At 37.5% G+C, this 20,215-nt stretch overlaps 1 protein-coding gene across 1 annotated transcript in view; it reads right to left on the bottom strand.

Moving 5' to 3' along the window:
• Positions 1 to 4,548: 4,548 nt before the first annotated feature.
• The window catches only part of zgc:92360 (uncharacterized protein LOC436988 homolog), a 31,581-nt gene continuing 15,914 nt past the window's right edge, over positions 4,549 to 20,215 (bottom strand). Inside the window, exons 4-11 of the mRNA XM_041785480.1 lie at positions 17,698 to 17,780; positions 17,495 to 17,607; positions 14,022 to 14,168; positions 13,613 to 13,696; positions 13,413 to 13,475; positions 7,624 to 7,695; positions 4,896 to 5,127; positions 4,549 to 4,711 (exon numbers count right to left, since the gene is read on the bottom strand). Coding sequence (XP_041641414.1) covers positions 4,683 to 4,711; positions 4,896 to 5,127; positions 7,624 to 7,695; positions 13,413 to 13,475; positions 13,613 to 13,696; positions 14,022 to 14,168; positions 17,495 to 17,607; positions 17,698 to 17,780 — 823 coding nt within the window. The 3' untranslated portion in view covers positions 4,549 to 4,682. The remainder of the gene's footprint in view (positions 4,712 to 4,895; positions 5,128 to 7,623; positions 7,696 to 13,412; positions 13,476 to 13,612; positions 13,697 to 14,021; positions 14,169 to 17,494; positions 17,608 to 17,697; positions 17,781 to 20,215) is intronic.

Raw genomic sequence — 20,215 nt, 5'->3', positions numbered from 1 at the left:
CCCTCCCCTCTGGCAGGAGGCTGCAGCCCATCAGGACTAAAACTTCCTCCCGCAAAAACAGTTTCTTCTCCTCTGCTGTCAGCATCATGAACACTCGGGCCCTCCCCCAACAGACACTCAGTAAACAAAGAAATAATTCATGACTTTACCTCTTACGTTTTACAGTTGCAGACTGTTATACTTCTTTTGGACATTGCACTATAACCTATCACCAGTAGATTGGTACAGTTATTCCATTTTAGCACCATTGTTCATACTTTTAAGATGTTTACACTGTATTTTATATTGTAAGTTCAAGCAGGAAGACTGTTTCATTTCCATTCATCCTTTCATTCATTAGAAACTCACCCATTTCCTGCTCTGGTAATCAGCTGGTATGGACGCCTATTCACTTAAGCTCTGAGCCAATCCCTTTCAGCCACTACCTCCCTTAATCCTATCATCCTGCTGCTGTCATATTTTAAAATCTGTTCCGTCCTCCACAGTCAGTCTGTTGTTTCAGTGCTACCGCTGCAGCCCTCCTCCACCCCAGCCACCTCCATTACATCTCATTTGTGTCCAGGTCAAGCTCCTCCATGCATCTTGCTTCCCTTCACCACTACTTCAAAGCATCTAATGAGTGTCTGGGTCAAGCTCCTGGGAAATATGCTCCTCAGAACTCTTTTACTCATTTTATCCTAATCAATCTATCACCACCACCAACAGCAGTGTCTAGACTGCATATCCTACCCCGCAGTCTGCCTCACTACCCCTTCAAGATCATAAAGACATCACAAATCACAGTGAAGTCTATTCGCTAAAGACTTCTCACAATTTCAACCATTACAAACTTGTTAAATAAATCATTGTTAAACTCGTATTAAGTCTCTCCTGATTGACATATACTTACTTTTAATTATTCTTTATGTTTTGCAGCAACCACTGAGTCAAATTCCATGTTTTTTAAAATGTACTTGGCAATATAACAATTCAGATTTACATTTGTCTTTTATGCTTATGTTCATAAATGTGCTCTGTCTCTTTTTAATAAATCAATAAATTAAAAAAAAAATAAAGCTGGCGCCCTGGGTTTGAGCAGTATCAATACTTTGATGCCTACAAAATGCTGAATTGAATTTGAATACTTTGGAAAATGAGTGGGCTATTTTCTACATGTATTTTTACTGCACAAAGGTGTTAATCAACCTCTTTTTAAAATAGATTTTCCATTAATAACTTGCATTTGTCTTGTGATTTATGATAATATGCTTTTTTAAATGCCATCATTCTAAAAAGGTGTTTTATGGAATGACTGGTATCTGTCAGTGCCATTTGGATGTTAAAGGAATGAACATTTTATACACATGAATCCACGCAAAATAGGCCCAAAAATCCCTTAAAAACATCCATAGAAAACATTTTATTGATTGCCATCAGTAGGGTCATGTGTTGTCAGTCAGGCATTTTTTTTGTAAATTCAAACACAAAAGAAAACAAATCATTACTTAGTGTTCAACTGTCTTTAACCAGAATTTGAGTATAAAAACAAACATAAAATCTCAATCACTTTCCTATGTAATATCTATGAAAATTTATGAAAAACCAACCTACCATTGGAGACATCACTGTCTGTATTCAACTATATTGCATGTGTAGCGTTAGCCACATGGAGGCGCTGTTACATCATGAGAAGACTCACAGTATTCCCTTGTTCTCAATCCCAGTGTGTCTGAATGTCTTTGATTGAAATATAAAAAAGACTTATAAAGAAAAATCAACATTTGCCTCAGCATATAAAACAAAACAATAAAAGACATGTTGAACTTATGATATAAACTGTACAAGTAGTGTGTTTGCAGGGGTTTAAAGGAAAAAGACATTTTATGTTTTGTGCTTGAATTGATAAATGAGCAGCAGGAGGCAGGAAAAGTGCTCCAACACTGAGTGAATGACAGCAATGACAAAGTTTACATAAAACAACCAGTTAATTAGATTTCTTTTCATAAAAAACAGTGAAAAAGAAAGAGCTCTTAACTCACAGGCACAAGTGAATCTTGATGATAATCGGCACCATTTCAGCTGATTTAACTGTTTTTATATTATCACAAGTACCCAAATACCAGATCACACTTTTGAGAGGAACATCGAGGTACAAGACGACCAAAGCACTTCTCAGCTTAAGTAAAGCTTTTTCTTAAATCTCCCATTTTTATCAAATAGAAATAGACATTCTTACCAAACTAGTCATAAAAACATCAGTACAAATGAGAAGTGATATGTTTTAATGTTTCTGGTAGGGGTTAGCACTGAATCCTACTTCTGATTTAAGTCATAAGTTCTTTGGGTCAAATACTTTTTTAAACATCACTGCCTTGGTCTTCTTGTTTGCACGTTTCACCTCACTGTCAAAAAGGACCTTTTGAATAAGATCTTGTTCATATAAACTTAGCACAGAAAAAGTAAGGAAATTTCTGTTTGGTAGATTATTTCTTTGTTATAACAATGCTTCTTGGCATAAATCTTATACTGTTGGAAAGCCTGTTTATTTCTCTTTTAAATGATGCCACATTTGTAAGGAACATGCATTTGTTGGATGAGCAGCAGAGCTGAGTACATACTCATGAAAAATTTGCCAAATCTTCTCTGCCAATGCCAAACAGCTTATTTTGCTGTTGCTATTAACTTGTTTTGAGCTTCTGGTACCCCCAGGTACTCCCATGTTCAGCGATGAGTCCAGATTCTTCCTACAGCAGTTGGATCGTAGGGTCAAAGTGTGGAGAAGACGCAGAGAACGATATGCTGATTGCTGCACCGACAGAGTTACATCTTTTGGTGGAGGCAGTGTGATGGTGTGGGGCGGCAACTCCCTCACTGGAAAAAAGAGGCTTGTCATCATTGGAGGCAATCTCAATGCAGAGAGATATTGAGATGAGAGTCTGCAACCACTGGCAATCCCATATCTCAACAGTCTGGGACTGAATTGGCCTATGGCTAAGTCCCACCCTCAAACGCGATGAGCCAATCACAGTGCGAATAGGCATTCCAATACACTCAGACATCTGCTGCCTGGACGTCCATTGAAATGTATAAGAGAAAGTCAGTTTTTGTCCGGTTTTATGAGTTTTTTTTTTTGAGATTTTAAGTTTAAAAATGGTCAAACAGTGTTCATGGGGTATATGCGACTCTAACACAAGGTATCCTGAGAGTCTGGGCGACGGAGTGTATTTTTTACCCTTTCCTAAGCCACATCTCAACCGAGAAAAGTGTCTTCTTTGGATATAATTGTGCAGTAGACCACAACATCAACTCAATGTGAATAAAATTAACAAGGATGTCTACATCTGTTCTAAGGTAAGCCAACATCGCATTTGAGGCAGCATATTGTCATTTTGCTGGATAGAAATATACAGTTATCTTTAACATCTCTAATGTTAGCTAAAGGTAGCCTAACATTAGCTCCTAGCTGCGTTGTTTGTTGTCACGTTGTTTGTTGGAGTTCATTGGCCTGTTTTGTTCTAGTTTTTGTACTTGGGTGATCGTACATCATTAGAGCTTAGCTTCATGAACTTATCTGTAATAGCTGAGATAACAAAGGTTGGCAAACGTTATGCTGAATGATTCAATGTAAATACTGTAGCACCAAACGAACGGAGAGACACTCTTGTTAAAGATGGTAAAAAGGCTGTTATATTTTTCTCATATATTCTGAGCCTAAAACCTTATCTTCAGTGGCACTTTGATGCTGATCCTCTATCTTGTTGTCTGAGATTATGATGACAACGAGATGCGGTTTATCACATTTGCACTGGGACCTGTAAATTTTGGCTTGTAACTGAAGCTTTTTATCAACCTTTTTGACAATAAAATGATTAATATATCCCTGTGCGTAGTTTAGATCCTTTTGGTGACTTCTAGATGATATGTGATCTTTCTGTCTCCAAAAATCATCAATAGCCTCCTGTGAGATATCTCCTACTGTGACAACTGCAGTAGTGAATGTTCATTGTTTGTCCAAGTGAGTGGAGGGGGCGTGGCTTAGCCATAGGTCAATTCTATCCTCCAAGATGACAACGTTAGCCCCCACAGAGCGGGGTTAATCAGAGACTACCTCCAGAATTTGGGAGTGGAGAGGATGGAATGGCCTGCCAGCAGTCCTGACCTCAACCCCACTGAACACTTGTGGGATCAGCTTGGGTGTGCTGTTGGTGCAAGAGTGACCAACCAGGCTGGTGACCAGCATGGGGAGGAGGTGCCAGGCTGCTATGGCTGTGTATGGTTCTTCCACACTCTACTGAGGCTCCTGTTTGTTAAATGAATAAATTGTCAGATTGCCAATTCTTCAAACTTCAATCATCCAATCCACCAAACACCAAACAAGAGTCAATAGCAGAATCAGCTGTTTGGCATTGGCAGAGAAGATTTGGCAAATTTTTCATGAGTATGTACTCAGCTCTGCTGCTCATCCAACAAATGCATGTTCCTTACAAATGTGGCACCATTTAAAAGGGTAATAAACAGGCTTTCCAACGATGTAAGACTTATTGCCAAGAAGCATTGTTATAACAAAGAAATAATCTACCAAACACAAATTTCCTTACTTTTTGTGCTAAGTTTGTTTCCAAAATCCCTCAAGGAGTCAGTATGTTGTTCCTGTATCAGATCTGTGAGAAGAAAGGAGATGGTCTTGGAGGATCTCTGGTCCATCAATGCCTGTGTTTGAACAAGGCCTGCACTAGAAAACAAAGTTGATTTTTCATTCAATTGTTGGTTAAGATTTCAGTAATATCATCAATGCAATAATAGCTGAACACTACTCTAATTCTAAAAAAATCTAATTACCCAAAAAGTCACATGCAGCTTACTAAATTCTTTACATCCTAAATATCTACGAACCAGCCAGACTTGTTGATTCTTACTTGTGAACTCCTGAGGGGACATCTGAGCATTCATGACAGCATCGAAATGCTTCAGCCAATCCTGCTGGTCGCTTTCCGTCTCACATGTAAACAGGAAGCTGCGTTCAGGGGTTTGGATGGTGATACCATACTGCCAGGCGCCGTTGCAATAGGTGCCGGCAGGTAAGCCGGGGAAGACGTCGTAACCATGGTCTTTGTTCCCCAAAAACGCTTCACCTTTGGCAAAAGCATCCTTACAACAGAGAATTAGTGAATGGATTAGGGTTTAGCTGGAAGAAAATGACTGATAATTTGACACTCTCGTCATGCATTTTAGCACTTTATCGCAAAACGGATATACAGTTTTAGAAGGATGAGCTCCTGCAGGAACTAACGCTCAGCTTCTGTTCATGTCTCACTTGCTTGAATTAAAGAAATATGTTGGTATTTTTTCCCCTTTACTAGATTTCTGTTTCTGTTTTGTCAGGCCTAATTGAAAGACTGTTGAGTTCAAGGACACTTTACCAATCCTACATGGTAAGACGGTTGCATCCTTTAAAACAACATTTACAAAAATACAGTACATTTTTCACTTTGTTAAAAACTGCAAACATCTTTGTTAAAATGTGCAAACAAACTGCACTGAGATGAACAGTGGGCAACTGTGCTCATATCTCACATGCATAATTTATTCATCATCACAGTGATCACATTACATTTTCCTTCAGCTTCATCTGCATATTCCCAGTCCACTTTCCCTGACTTCCTCTTCCCTTCATGTGTCTAAAGGGGTAAAACGGACTCCTCAGTCACTTAGCACCTATCATTATTGCACCTCCTCATTGGACTCTTACATCAGCAACAAAGCGGAGCTCATCTGGCTCGACTATCTGATGTGTGTTTAGCCAAGTCTTGGGAAATCTGGATCGCCCCGTCTCAAGGCAAGACCCTGAGATAACTTCTTTATAAAAATTCCGCTCGCACAGTTTTATGACTCGGGATTTCACTTTCAAAGTTTCACAACTGTTGAGCTCTGATATCAGATGAATGAGGAACAAGTCTGCACATATGATGCTTTGGAAAGATTGCATGATGACGCTTTCAGCAGGCTAGTGCTTCATTTAATTTTAGAAAATGCAACAGCATGGCAACGAACATCAAATAAACTGTACTGACACGCACAAATAAGAGCACCCTCTCCCAGCTGAGTCATACATTTTTTCCCCTTATATCATGCACTTCCTCTCCACTCCTTAACGTGCTCATCTTATTGAGGACAAATGTAACATCAAAGCTGTGTCATCAGATGATTTTGAAGAAAGAAACTGACCCACAGTGACTCAGTAATGATCTAAAGCTGGAGTCAACCTCAGTTTTGCCAGTAATAAATTATGGGGGAAAAATAAACACTGATGATAAATGATTTTGAGATTTAAAAAGTCAAAATTTTAAGTTAAAAGGCTCAAAATCTGAGATAAAAAGTCAAACTTATTAGTTTAAAAGGTCAAAACATGAAATTATATGTTAAAATAATGCTTTGAAAGTAAAATATATAAAAAAGAAAGTCACAATCGTGTTTTTAAGGCAAAAAATATGACAAATTTTAAAATGGTACACCTAAAAAAGATCAAAATATAAAATAAAAAGTGAAAATAATAGATTGAAGAGGTCAAAATATGGAATAAAAAGTCAAAATGAAAGATTGAAGAGGTCAAAATATGAGATAAAAAGTCAAAATAATAAACTGAAAAGGTCAAAATATGAGATATAAAATCAAAATAATAAAATTACAAAGTCAAAAATTGAGATAGAAAGTCAAATTTATTAGTTCAAAAGGTCAAAATATGAGATGAAAAGTCAAAATCATTAACTAAAAGAGCCAAAATTATAAGATAAAGTCAATATTTTATGTTGAAAAGGTCAAAATATGAGACAAAAAAATCAAAATAACAAATTAAAATTGGTAAAAATATGATATAAAAGTCAAAACATTAAATTGAAAATAGTAAAAATATGACATAATAATTCAAAAAAATAAATGTAAAAGGTCAAAATATGAGATAAATAGTCAAAATAATAAGTTGAAAATGGTAAAAAAAAAAATGAGATAAAAAGTCAAAATAATAAATGTAAAAGGTCAAAATTTGATATAAAAAGTTACATTTATCAGTTCAAATGGTCAAGATATGAGACAAAAGTCAAAATTATAAATTGAATAAGCCAAAATTATAAAATAAAGTCAAATTCATATGTTGAAAAGGTCAAAATATGAGACAAAAGCTCAAAATAATAAATTGAAAATGTTGAAAATATGAGATAAAGAGTCAAAATAATAGATGTTAAAGGTCAAAATATGAAATAAAACTCAAAATAATAGATTGATGTCTTAATTGTGCAATGCAAAACTGAAAATATGAGATTAAAACACAAATGAATATTTTTCCCCACATTTCTTTTTATCTAATTTATTTTACTCTTTATTTTTTTTCACATTTTCCTGACTCAAGGATATTTGATGTCATCCAGATTAAGTTTACATTTTTATACTGGATGAAATTTGCAGACCTCATATTTTATGGCCAATTATAACAAAAGAATATGATCTTGTGGGCCTAGTGTAATTGTACCACAGGCCGCATTTGGCCCCTGGGCCTTCAGTTTGACACCCCTGATCTAAAGGCTGAAACATAAACTGATGCATACAGTGGAGTTGTTGTGATGTGTGTGGGTGGGTGTAAAAACTGCATACCAGCGGATCTTTGAAGTACATGAGCCGTCTGTGGTCGAGCGTGAACCAGCGCTTCTTGAAGCCTTCTGTTTGCTGAAAAGACAAACAAAGATGTACAGAAAAAGTCAGACAGGAAGTGAATGAAACAAAGAGAAACATCAATTAGAAATGGAATCAAAGCAGCATTGTGCTTGTATCAATGCTTATGAATGAACTGCTCTTTAACATCAGTTTCCTCATATCATATCTGTGACTGTGACTGCTGATCACTGGTCTTAAAATGTATCACTGAGTCTATGAATAACAAAGAAAAGGCCCACTTGAAGAGGTATCCGTAAGTCAGGGCTTTAATTTCCCTGTTCTGTTCAATATATAGTTCTAAAACTGAGTTATTTACCCAAATTAACTTTTAGGTGATTAAAATATTCTCTTTGAGGAAGTAAAACCGGAATCTTAGCATTTCATGCTTCAAAAATAACTTCGGCAACTAAGAAGTGGATGGAGCCACAGTTATGGTACACATTTGTCTGTATTCAGGAAGTAGTCAGACCCCTTTCACTTTTTCACTTTTGTTATGCTGCAAAATCATTTAAATTTATTTTTCTCATTAATCTACACTCATTACCAATCATGACAAAGTGAAAAGAGAATTTTAGAAATTTCAGCAAATTTATGAAAAACAAAACTGAAATATTACAATGTCATAAGTATTCAGACCCTTTTCAAAAACACTTAAAATTTAGCCCAGGTTCCCCCATTTCTCAAAAAAAAAATCTACAAAAACATTTCTGATGCTAAGGGTTTCCAAGAGCACAGTAGCCTCCATAATTCTCAAATGGAAGAAGTTTGGCACAACCGGGTCTTTTAAAAGTGCTGGTCTCCCATCCAAACTGAGCAATCAGAGGAGATCCTGTGTGGAGAGGGGACAAACTTCCAGAAGAACAACCATCACTGTAGCCCTCCACTGATCTGGGCTTTATGGCAGTAGATGGAAGCCTCTCCTCAGTGCAAAGGCATGGCAACCTGCTTGGAGTTTGCAAAAAAAAGAGTAACTAAAGAATTCTGAGACTGTGAAAAATAAAATTCCCTGGTCTGATGAAACCAACATTGAACTGTAGGGCCAAAATTCCAAACGTTGTGTCTGAAGGAAACCAGGCACTGCTCATCGCCTGCCAAATTCCATCCCAATAGTGAAGCATGGTGGTGGCAGCATCATGCTGTGGGGGTTATTTTCAGAAGTAGGGACTGTTCAGGGTTGAGGGGAAGCTGAAAGGAGCAAAGGGCAGTGATATCCTAATGTTCAAGACCTCAGACTGGGCCGAAGGTTTACCTTCCAACATGACAACGACCCTAAGCACACAGCCAAGAAAACACAGGAGTGGCTAAAGGCCAGGTCTGACTACACAAATTCAGTCAGATTACGGCTTGACTGCATTATTGCAGCTCATCAACAAAGGTCAGGCCTGAAAATGTGCATCTTTATCTGTGCAAAATTTAAGCAAAATATTGTCTGATATCCATTGTAGGTTCCTCAATTAAACTGACTTGCACCATGGCTGATTTTGTGGTATTGGACAATATTGTATCTAGAGATGCGCATTAAACAGTTAAATTCTTTTGTCTGATTTGCCGGCATGAGATTTACTAGTTGGTTAAACTAATTTCTTATAATTTTTTAGAAGCACAGGCTTGATATCCCAGTCTTTATCCCAGTCTAATCTATATCTAAAGAAGCTGCTGCAGGTCAGATAATCTAAATCTATATTTAATTGTGATGAAACTGGTGATTTACACCCCTACTCTATAGGTTTACTGTAATTAACCTAACTGCTAGTTTAAAGAGTGTTTTAATACAGTAGCTTGCAGTGATTGGCTTCAGAATTTGGCATCAGTAACCAATGGGTCCAATGCTTTACTGTCTATTGACTCAAAGATGCACTTTTGTATTGGCAGCCAAATATTACAAATTGTCAAAAACTTAGAGGAGGTGTGTGCAGCCCTATTCAACCACTCTCCAAAGAACACATTTCTGCAAAAAATGCATTAAACAAAATGTCAGGATTTCAAGATGTACTTTAAAGGCAGCCTTGCTTGTTTGATATTCATGGTGTTCTGTTATTTCCTTACACAACAACTGGTTTAGCCTTTGGCAGCCTCATCTGAATGTTTGTCACCACTTTCATATCCCTCTGATTGAATTCATTCCTGATATTGAAGTCAAACTTGTTGTCACAGATGAGAGTTTACATTTTGCAGTACTCAAATCCACTGAGAAAGCAGCTATAGCAGTCAATGAAGCATTACACCTTTGGAGAGTTTACTGTAGAGCACAATAAGCTTACTGGTTTTTCAAAGAGTTTTAAATAATGAGGTCCCAAACTGCCGCCTCATAAAAGTGTTTGATATTCTTATTGCGGCGAAGGCCTGAACAATGGACTGCAGCCTTTTCAGCTCTCCAGTGACTCCTTTGACAAATACGTCTCACATGTGCGAGAAGGAAATGAATTATGATGTGCATTTAGCAAATCAGTCCAATGCACAAAGTATGAGAGGCCTTTCATCTGTCAGCCTGACAGACGGAGCTTAAACAGAGAGTCTGTGTGTCTGAAAAAAGAACAGGTTCTGTTGCTTGAGTGTCAGGTTGCTCAGTGTTGCTTTTGTGGTTGTTTCAGTCTAAAGGTGTGAAAGTATCTTTACATGTGTGCATATGCCAACAGAAACGTGTTTGTTCAATCGCCTGTTTGAGTGTGAGCTTAATCCAAACACATGCGTGCGCTGTTGCGTGTATTTTAAAGGGTTGACACTTCAAGGATTAGGAAGATCCTCATCTGGAAGCCTTTTATTCCCTCACAGATGGACTGACAGACGATGTGGAGGAAAGTACGACCTCGGCGCTGTCAGTCAGCCTGTCGGGTAGTGTTGAGAGGCATTCTCATTGACAGTTCAGCTAGTTAACCTCCAAGCCCAGCTCGTGTTCTATTAGAGCAGGGAGAACAAGAGCTGGAATCACAGGAGGAGATTTGAGGAGGGAACAGTGTCCAGCTTGTTAAACTGGATTTCAGACTCTGATTCAATTCAGAATTAAGCCTGGGAAAGGTCTTTTTGTTACAATATGTCACAGCCATTACAAAGCCAGGGGAGAGTATAATAAAGGTGATTCACTGTTTTATTCCTCTCTGCTCATCGGTTATAGGGCCGTTGGCATTAACACATCAGTTGCAATGCAGTTAAGACTTTGAAATTAACTCACCTCCTACTTTATAGCATAAAGCTTGTTGTACCCTAATGTTAACATCCATGCTACTATTGATTAATTAACCATATTGTAGCTTCAGAGTTACACTTTTTTGCATTTGAGTAAATGAAGCAGTGATGCATGATATGTATTTTTTTGAACTGATACCAATAACCGATAACTTCTGTTCCTAATGTCAACCAGACCGAAAGAAACCACATCAAACAGAGAGCAGGCAGGGATACATCCATGAAAGCAGCGGTGGATCAGGAGACTATCAGACTGATTTTGTCATTTATTAGTGTTGCACCTTTTGGCTCTAGCAAACTTTCCAATGCCTGCTGAATCAACACTGCCTTGCTTTGGCTTGGTCCTAATGCCCGCGGCTTGCGACTACTGACGCTTCTTTTTAACGTCATTGTGATGAAGACTTTTAAGTGACTTGTAAGATCTGCTGCGTTAAATTCTTGTGTCAGGACGTTTTTCCTCTCTTTGGGATCTTCGTGGGGCAAGTTTTACAACCACTGTCATGTTATCCTCCCCGTAAATAGCCTACTGAATAATTCCACCTTGTTTTTAGTCTCTTAGCGCTAATGCTGGTTCCTCTTCTTCTCTGGTGCCAACAGCGGGTCTCCTACTGTGGCACCACCTACTGTTTTGGAATGTGTAGTTTTGTGAGAAAGAGAACAAACGCCTTTATTATCGATTTTATTGGTTAATATTTTATTATCAGGATTATAAAAATATGTAAAATATATGCAATATCGGCCAATAATTTATCGGTGCCGATAATTATTGTGCATCCCGAAAAAGGAAGCATTTTAAGTATGTTTCTTTATTGCTCCAGACCAGCATTTCTCAACCAAGGTGCTGTAGCACACCCAGGTTCCTTCTTGCATCATTAGGGGTGCCATAAAAGTGCTTCAAATTTAACCAATAATTATCATTAACTATCCAGACATAAATAATCAAACTTGTCTCATTTTCCCTTTTCCTGAAATCATGTCAGCTTCTGGGCCAGCAAATGGGCTTGTACGTTGGTAAACTCTGCATAAGAATCCGGCATTTCTTTTGTTTTCAGTTCTGCAGGTTGGCCATAATGCACCAAAATTTGTTTTTAAGGTCTATGTAGCCACTCCACGAAAAAAAAAAAAAAAAAAAAAAAGCTTTCACCAGTCAAAGCTTCGTGGACAAGCGGCAAAGGAAGCCACTGTTTGGGAATTAAATCTGGTGTTCACCAAAAGGCATGTGGGAGACTCCATGGTAAGTGGAAGAAAGTTCTTTGGTCTGATGAGACCAAAATGGGGCTTTTTGGTGGACAACAACAACTGCACATCACCACAAACACACCATCCCCACTGTGACGCAAGATGGTGGCAGCATCATGCTGTGGGGATGCTTCTCAGCAGCCAGCCCTGGAAGGCCTTTAAAGGTAGATGATAGAATGAATGCAGAAAAAAAACAGAGAAAAATCCTGGGGGACAAACTTAGAGAACTACTGCTTGGGTCGAGAGATATTTTTCGGCATGAAAATGACCCGAAGCATACAGGGAAAGCTACACAGAAATGGTTTAAAGACAACAACATAAATGTTCTGGAGTGGGCGAGTCAAAGCCCAGACCTCAATCCAATAGAAAATTTTTGGCTGGACATGACTCCCTGTGCAACCTGGCTTTTTGTTTTTGTAGGCACTGTATGTGCAAGAATACCAAAAAGGGGATTTTAACATGTCCCCTTAATAAATACACACCTTTATTAAGTCATGCATAAGAAGTTCCCTTTAAGATGTCTCTTTCTGGGACACATTTGGTTGAACAGTTAGATCATGCCCCATGTAAAGAGGCTGCTGTCTTCTAAGCGGTTGGCCTGGGATCAAGTCTGACCTGCAGCTTCTTTCCTGCAAGTAAATCTCTACTGTCCTTCCCAAATTTCTATCCACTGTCCAATCAGTTAAAGGCAAAAATTACTCAAAAATCAATCTAGAAATGAAGAATTCACTTTGTCATTAATAACAAGAAGAAAATGCCAACAAGTAAATGCTGCGTCAACAAGCTGAAGCTTAATTAGCATTTCTGTTAATGCAGGAGTAGAATAATGTCCTTAGAAAAACAACTTGGAAATTGTGCTGAAATTATGATGTTAAATCAGCATTAATAAGTGGAAATCTTTAGTGTAGGTACTTCTGATTTTCCTAATTAGTACAAATTAAAGAAAACCCTCAGATATTAATGTAATTGACAACAGCAGAATGAAATCAGCTCAGCACCTCCATAGAAGGTTGACTAAATTGTAATTAATACCTCAGAACCTCAGGCATTTAATCCAACTTTAATTTGATACAGCAGTTATTAAGTCTGGCGACTATGTTGAGGATAATCTTTTGTATTTATGCAGATTAATTTCAGCTGCTGAGGTAATTTAAAACACGACCAACATCTTAATTTACTTTGTCATGAAATTACACTTCATTAAGAGGAAAATGAGGGACAAAAAGAAGGGAACCACAACAAAAACCAAGGAGAAGTGTACTTTTATATGTGAATAAAGGTTTGTAGTGTCTGTGAGTGATACTTGCCCTGGGTCCGGTCTTTTCCATGTAGCCTTCCTTCAGGAAGTTTCGGGTCAGTTTGGGCACCAGCTGAAAAAAACATGCAAGATAAATTAACCCAGAAAACTATGAGTATATGAAGGTTTCATCAGCTGTTGGAGTACTTCTTTAATGAGAGCATTTCTAAAAGAACAGCTACAGAATATTTGTAAAGTCACGTTGCTCACCTCAGCATCAGTCGCCCCAGGGAACGCCACCTTTAGATAGTGGAGTTGAACTGCACGGATTGAATTCAACCAGTCCACAATCTCCTGGAGTATGCACAAAAGGAGTAAAAGGAAGGAAATCATTCTTTTGTATTTTTGGCACTTTCTCTGGTCTATCATGAAAATTTTTCTCATCCTTGGAAGTTTGACTTTGGACCAAGACAGAGGGCACTGTTCCACACTCGAAAAATGTGGTTTGTTTGAACATTACCACACTACTTGATCAATGAAACAGCTTAACTACTGAAAAGCTATGTAATTTCTCCAAAAAGTACCTTTAACAAAGCCACTGTAGGAGGTAGTTAACTAATGACATCAGGATTTATGGTACCGCTATTGCCCAAAGTCATGCACACAGAGTGTTGCAGACCTTGCCGTTCTCATGGTAGACAAAGATGTTGCGGGTGCTGTAGTCTTTGAGGTAGGTGATCTGCAGGCCGTTGGGGTTGCCGATCTTCTCAGGCTGGAAAGTAGCGTTGATGGTGTCCACTTTGATAACAGCTTTGGGCTCTTTAGCCTGCAGGGGACATGGATGAAAGAAGAGATTAACTGCTCAGTAAACTGCATAGATGCTTAGATCCTTTGAAAAGTATACTAATGGAAAGTCCAATGTTGATTAAACTGATAATCCTCCTCCTGGTTTATGCCATAAAATAATCAACTTTTCAATTAAAATTCCTGTGTTTTGCTGCTTTGACTTGAACAAAACAAAACTATGGTAATAGAGTCAAAGTGCATGCATTAATCAAGGACTGTAGTTGGACTCCTCCCTCTTTTTAGCAATGAAAATAATATCCTTACATGTGAAACAAACACCAGTTGTTTATCACTTCTAACCCTCATGTCAGACACCAACAACAATACCAGTAAACCTGTTGTGGAAGCTGAGCTTTAATCTGCCCTGACATGGATCTAAATAAGCATCTACAGGAACAGGATCCATGTCATTCTGCAAAAATCTGTCCTGAAATGTACCAACAAAGGACACACAATCATGTGTTTTACCCCTATTATAAAGAAATGGGCTGATGTGATAAAAAAAAAAATCAGATATCAGTCTGATCTGGAGTGGAACAGCTTGATTAGGCATGGTCAAAATGTGCTGATCCACAGGCTGATAACTGAGGCGCGTGCTGGCTGCATGCTACGTCACTGACCTCAGTCTTCCAGTCAGCCTTTATGCAGCTTGGAGGAAACTAACAGTAAAAGCTTATCACTTTGGATGTACAATCACATGACAGTGTTTTTGGCATGTAGGGCACTAAGGAATCATCATGGGGCCTTTATGACACAACCCATAGCTGAAGGGAGAGTCAAGCTCGACACATGCTGACAAACATAAGCTTGACAGCATCTCTGTTCAGCGGCCTTTGCACATCCACAGCATGACCAGTGCCTTGTGGCAGCCCTTTTGCCCAGATGGTACCCCAGGCCAGTGGATCCCCTTGGGGGTTGTGAGACACTGAGAGGGGGTCTCCAGATGCCTTAAAAAATATGAATATTTCTAAATTACACTATTGCCACTTCATACAGATTTTGCTAAATTTTAACCCATTTTCATACATTTTTCCTATCAATTTTGTCAATTTCAAGTTCAACCAATTTTTTCTATCTAAAACCCATTTTTGTCCATTTTAAACCCTTTCCTCCACTTTTTTTCTGCCTGTTTTGACATTATTAAACTAATTCTTGCCACTTTCTCTCATTGTTGCCTCTGTTGACCCAGTATTGCCCCATTAACCACTTTTCAAGCCTATTTTTGCTAATTTTAACCACATTTCTTTATTTGATATAACCCTTTTGCCAGTTCAACCAAATGCTGCCTATTTTTTTGCCTTAGTTACCCCTTTTTGCCAGTTTATAGAATTATTTTAACTCATTTCACCAAATTTCCACTCAGTTTTATCACTTTAAAGCCACTGCAGCCATCTTTTACCACTATTTATGTCGATTTTTCCACTTTAACCAATTTTTCAATTATTTTTTGCCCCTTTTATCACATTTTTTGCCACTTCTAACCCATTTTTTCTACTTTTAAAATACAATTTCGCCACCCTTTTCACCAATCTTTGCCATTATTACCCCATTTTAGCTATTTTTGACCCATTTAAATTCTGTTTTCAACAAAGGGGATTTACATTTTTAAGGAGGCTATTTAAATGAATAAAAACTATATTTGTATATTTGACAAGAGTGGTTATTATTCAGCTGAAATATAAAATATGGATATCATAGCATAACTTTACAATGGGCTATGTTTTGCTGACCTCCATGGTCCCCCAGTTTGGCGGTGCCCCAGAAGGCTTTCCCATTTATCCCTCCCTTTATAGGCAGACTTGTTTGCACATGACTATTTTTCATGGCTATGTTCAACCACCTTCAGGTACAGTGGGGGTCCCCGGTCTCTGGCAGCTTTATTTTGGGGGTTGCGGGCTGAAAAGGTTGAGAACTCCTGCCCTTGGCCATGCGTAATCCCTCATCCACCCCTTACTCTGCCCAAAAGGTGTGGATTCTGTTATTTCTTCAGCAGATTACTTTGCCCCTGGTAATATGCACGGACATCCAGAGCACAACCAGGGTTGTGTAAATCCTCCTTCCTGCCTGATGGTGCCCTCAGGCAGCTTACTTGCCAAATCTACTCATCAAATTTTTGCCAAATAAGCCTATTACTTCTGAGTAGTACTGCATGTATTTTGCTAAGAGAAAAACCATCCTAATGTCAGTTCTTCCCAATATTGTTCACCCCAAAGAGTGAAGGACTGTGGGGCAGATTTGGCAAAAAAAATCAGTTTATATCTGTTTTTAAAGTTGTTTCACGAAGTTGGGAAAACTTAAAACTGCATAAAACAATTCTTGGGCTTCTCTGTACAATAAGGAATGCAGGTTATTAATTTAACAATGGCATCAGAATCAACGCCTGCATCGACATCACAGAGTCCTAAAACCCAGGTTGTGGTTTAGCATTGGATTTTGGATTGGTGGGATCACTGCAACACTACTACATATTTGACAAATGGTATGATTTAATGCTTTTCTTATTCTCTGCATGAAAACCAAACAGCACGAACAAGTGACAATTCAGCTTCGAGAGAAGAGTCAGACCAGAGTCATAAAGTCACATTTTTAACACTTTTTGACAGGCTGAGGAGCTCTCGGTCTTAAAACATTCTCACTTTTATCAACTCTGTCACTCCACTAGCATGTTTTTGCTTCACTGTTTGCAGCAGCAAAACCCTCAAGAGAATACGAGGAAAATATTTCACAGTGGAAGCACTCCTCTAGGACGGGAAAAACAGTCACAGTAAAATGGTATTAGTATGCAAAGACACATGCCAAAACACAGAGAAAATCCATATTAAAAAGGGAGCGACAGTCTCTTTTTTTTAAGTCTTTTTAAATATATTATTCCCAGTTGCCCTGAGCTGGTTTACTGTGACAAACAAAGTGCTCCCAGTGCTCCTAGCCTTAATTGGTTTGGGTGCTGCAGAGCTTAGTGAATCCACTGCACTGACAGAGAGGACAGACTGCTGGCTAAGCTTGTCTGAGCACGCTCAGACTCAGCGAAGGAGGGAGGTAGAGATACATTTAGCTGATAACTGTTTGTGTGCGTTTAAGAAAACTGCAGAGCATAATGTGGGGGTGTCTTCCTCAGAATATCTCCTATCTTTACTCCGCTCTATAATTATGGTGTTTATGATGCGGTAGCATGTGTGTGTAGGTGTTGCACATGAGCTGGGGGTGCTTCAAACAACTCTTACTACAACAGTGTCTCATTACAGAGGGTTACTGGAGTGTTTTTATGCATGTTTGTGTCTTTTTCACGAAAACTTTAAGTCTCATTACGTCATATTTGGTGAAGTACTTCAGAGTCCCCTCCCTCTCTGAAAGGACAAATCGCCTGCTGAGGAACTGCCCGTTGTCCCGCCCCCTCTTCATCAACAAGCCGTCTCGTATTCCTGCAGAAAATAAAAAAATCAGCAAAGATGATGCATTAGCATAACAGCGCTTCTGCATATCTGCATGTGTGACCGAGTGAGCGTGCTCACCTTCCTCATATGTAAATGTCTTCCCAGGCTCAGTGAACTCCTTCCTCTCATACTTTGCTCTGATCCACTGCTCCCTCAGCACCCTGAACACGAACAAACACATGAAATGGGTTAGAGCGAGTGTGTAAAAGTTTTAAAGGCAGTCAAACTTTTAGGAAGGCAGGATGGTGATAGCAGAAAACTAAAAGAGACAATAAAAGACAAAGCATCATCGATTCAGCTACATAAGTCAAGCATCTGCATTTTCCAATGCAAATTTACTGCACATTTATTAACACTTTAATGCATTTGAAGTCTGCAAAAACAAAGAATGAAAAGCACTGTAGTGGTACAAATGCATTAATGGGTGGATATCTATAGAATTGTACTGTCCTGATAGTGGTTGTTGCACTTCCTCTTATACAAATTACAGCAGGAAACAATGTATAAATATAAAAATCGAAATAAATATGAGAGGAGCAGTTAGGCCAAGAGCACAGAAAATCAGAAGAAATTAGAGAAAACTTGCATTGCCTAGCTGCATTTATTTGCAGCAAAAAAGGCATGCCAGGATAGTGAGCTATTAGAGTACATAACATCTGGTTGGTGACTAAAACCAGGCTCACTCTCATTGACTAATGCATATAATCTGTTTGAGAGTTTGATATTTAAGATAAGAGAGGCTCCAATTGATCAGGAGTAGTAAAGGAATAAATCTGACATCACACACTAAAGGTTTATTTGGAAAATTTTAAAAATAATCAGTTATTAATAATCATGTGGACAACCCCTAAGGTGAATTCTGGGTTTTAATCATTGAGTGTTTAGAGGTGCTGAGGTAAACTGGTCCCTTGTGCATTCACTTTTTAAAATCACAAATAACTGCATAATGTATTGTTCCTTTCAGCACACTTTGGTTAAGCCGCATCAGTGTTTCCCTGGAGTCACCGTGACATAAAACAAGTCCACCACTGCTCTTCAGTGTCTCATTTCACTTTAAAATCTCACAGACAACTGGAGACAAAAGTCATCTAAACCTTAGGATATTGAACATTTACATTCAAATGTTCCCTTTTTTCCTTTACAACCCATAACAAGTTCCTTTTTCTGTGGGTGAGTTGTTGCAATATTCTTTAATACACCCAACTTCCTAATTTTACTTAAAAAAATAAAATATAATATAATAAAATACAGTAATATATATGAAAAAATAATTCAATAATATAAAATAATGAAATAAAAATATAAAGTAATATAAAATACAAATAATAAATAAATAATAAAACAAAATAAAATATAGCAAAATAAAATGAATAAATAATAAAATCAAGTAACATAAAATGATAAAATAAAATGAAATAAAATACAGTAAAATAAAATGAATAAAACATAGATAAAAATGAGACAAAATAAGATTCTCTCACAGACAACGCAGTGGATGACACCAAAAGTCATCTAAACCTTAGGATATAGAACATTTACTTTCAACTGTTCCCTTATTTCCTTTACAACCCATAACAAGTTCCTTTTTCTGTGAGTGAGTTGTTGCAATAATCTTCAATATACCCCACTTCCCAAAAACCCAAAAGAATAAAACAAAATATAATAAAACATAGTAATATAAAATGAAAAAATAATTCAATAGAATGAAAAAAATAATTTAATAAGATGAATAAATAATTAAATAATATAAAATAATGAAATAAATCTAAATAAAATATAAAATACAAAAAATAATAAATAATCAATTAGAATAAAATTAAATACAGCAAAATAAAATGAAAAAATAATTAAATCAAATTAAATGATAAAATTAAATGAAAAAAATACAGTAAAATAAATTAAATAGAAAAAAAACAAATAAAATGAGATAAAGTTAAATTATAAAATTATAAATAATATAAGATTTCCAATTCCTCTTCATTTAGAACAGCAAAAAAATCCAACATTAAGCAAAAACAATTTCAATAGAAAACAGAAGTGTTTCAAAAGTGAGTTAAATCAGGATTAACTACAGAAATTATGAGATTAACAGCTGTTAAAATTTATATTTTGTCAGCCCTATTATTTCTATTTTCTGTCTTGTGCATTTGAATTTATTTTTTTCATTGTGTTTAGAATAAAATATTAAATTTCACAGGATTTTCCAGCAAAATTGCAATCATAGATTATTACCAGCATTATCATCAGAGAGCATGGCTGGAGCCCTTTATACATGCACGGTCAGGCATGCAAACAACCACACAGTGCTGCTTCCCCTGCAGGCTGTAATAGTCCTCTCTTGCCTCTGTAACATCCCTGGCACTTTTGAAGCCGGCACAGAGGGGAGATCACTTTATTCCTCCTTTATATCTCTTTGGCATCTATATTGAAGTTGAAATATTGCAGGAGTGTACATTTCTTGCCTTGAACTGGGAGTGTGAGTAGGAGTAGGACAAGGAATGATGAAAATGCAGATGTGTGTTGAGTTTTTGGTACAATTTATCAGCTGCAGTTAAAGCCCTGATAAAAAAGCGTATGACTCACCAAATGAACATTA

Source organism: Cheilinus undulatus, linkage group 4 (genome assembly GCF_018320785.1).
Source record: "Cheilinus undulatus linkage group 4, ASM1832078v1, whole genome shotgun sequence".
Taxonomy (NCBI): Eukaryota; Metazoa; Chordata; class Actinopteri; order Labriformes; family Labridae; genus Cheilinus; species Cheilinus undulatus.
This window is presented reverse-complemented; position numbering and strand designations above follow the sequence as displayed.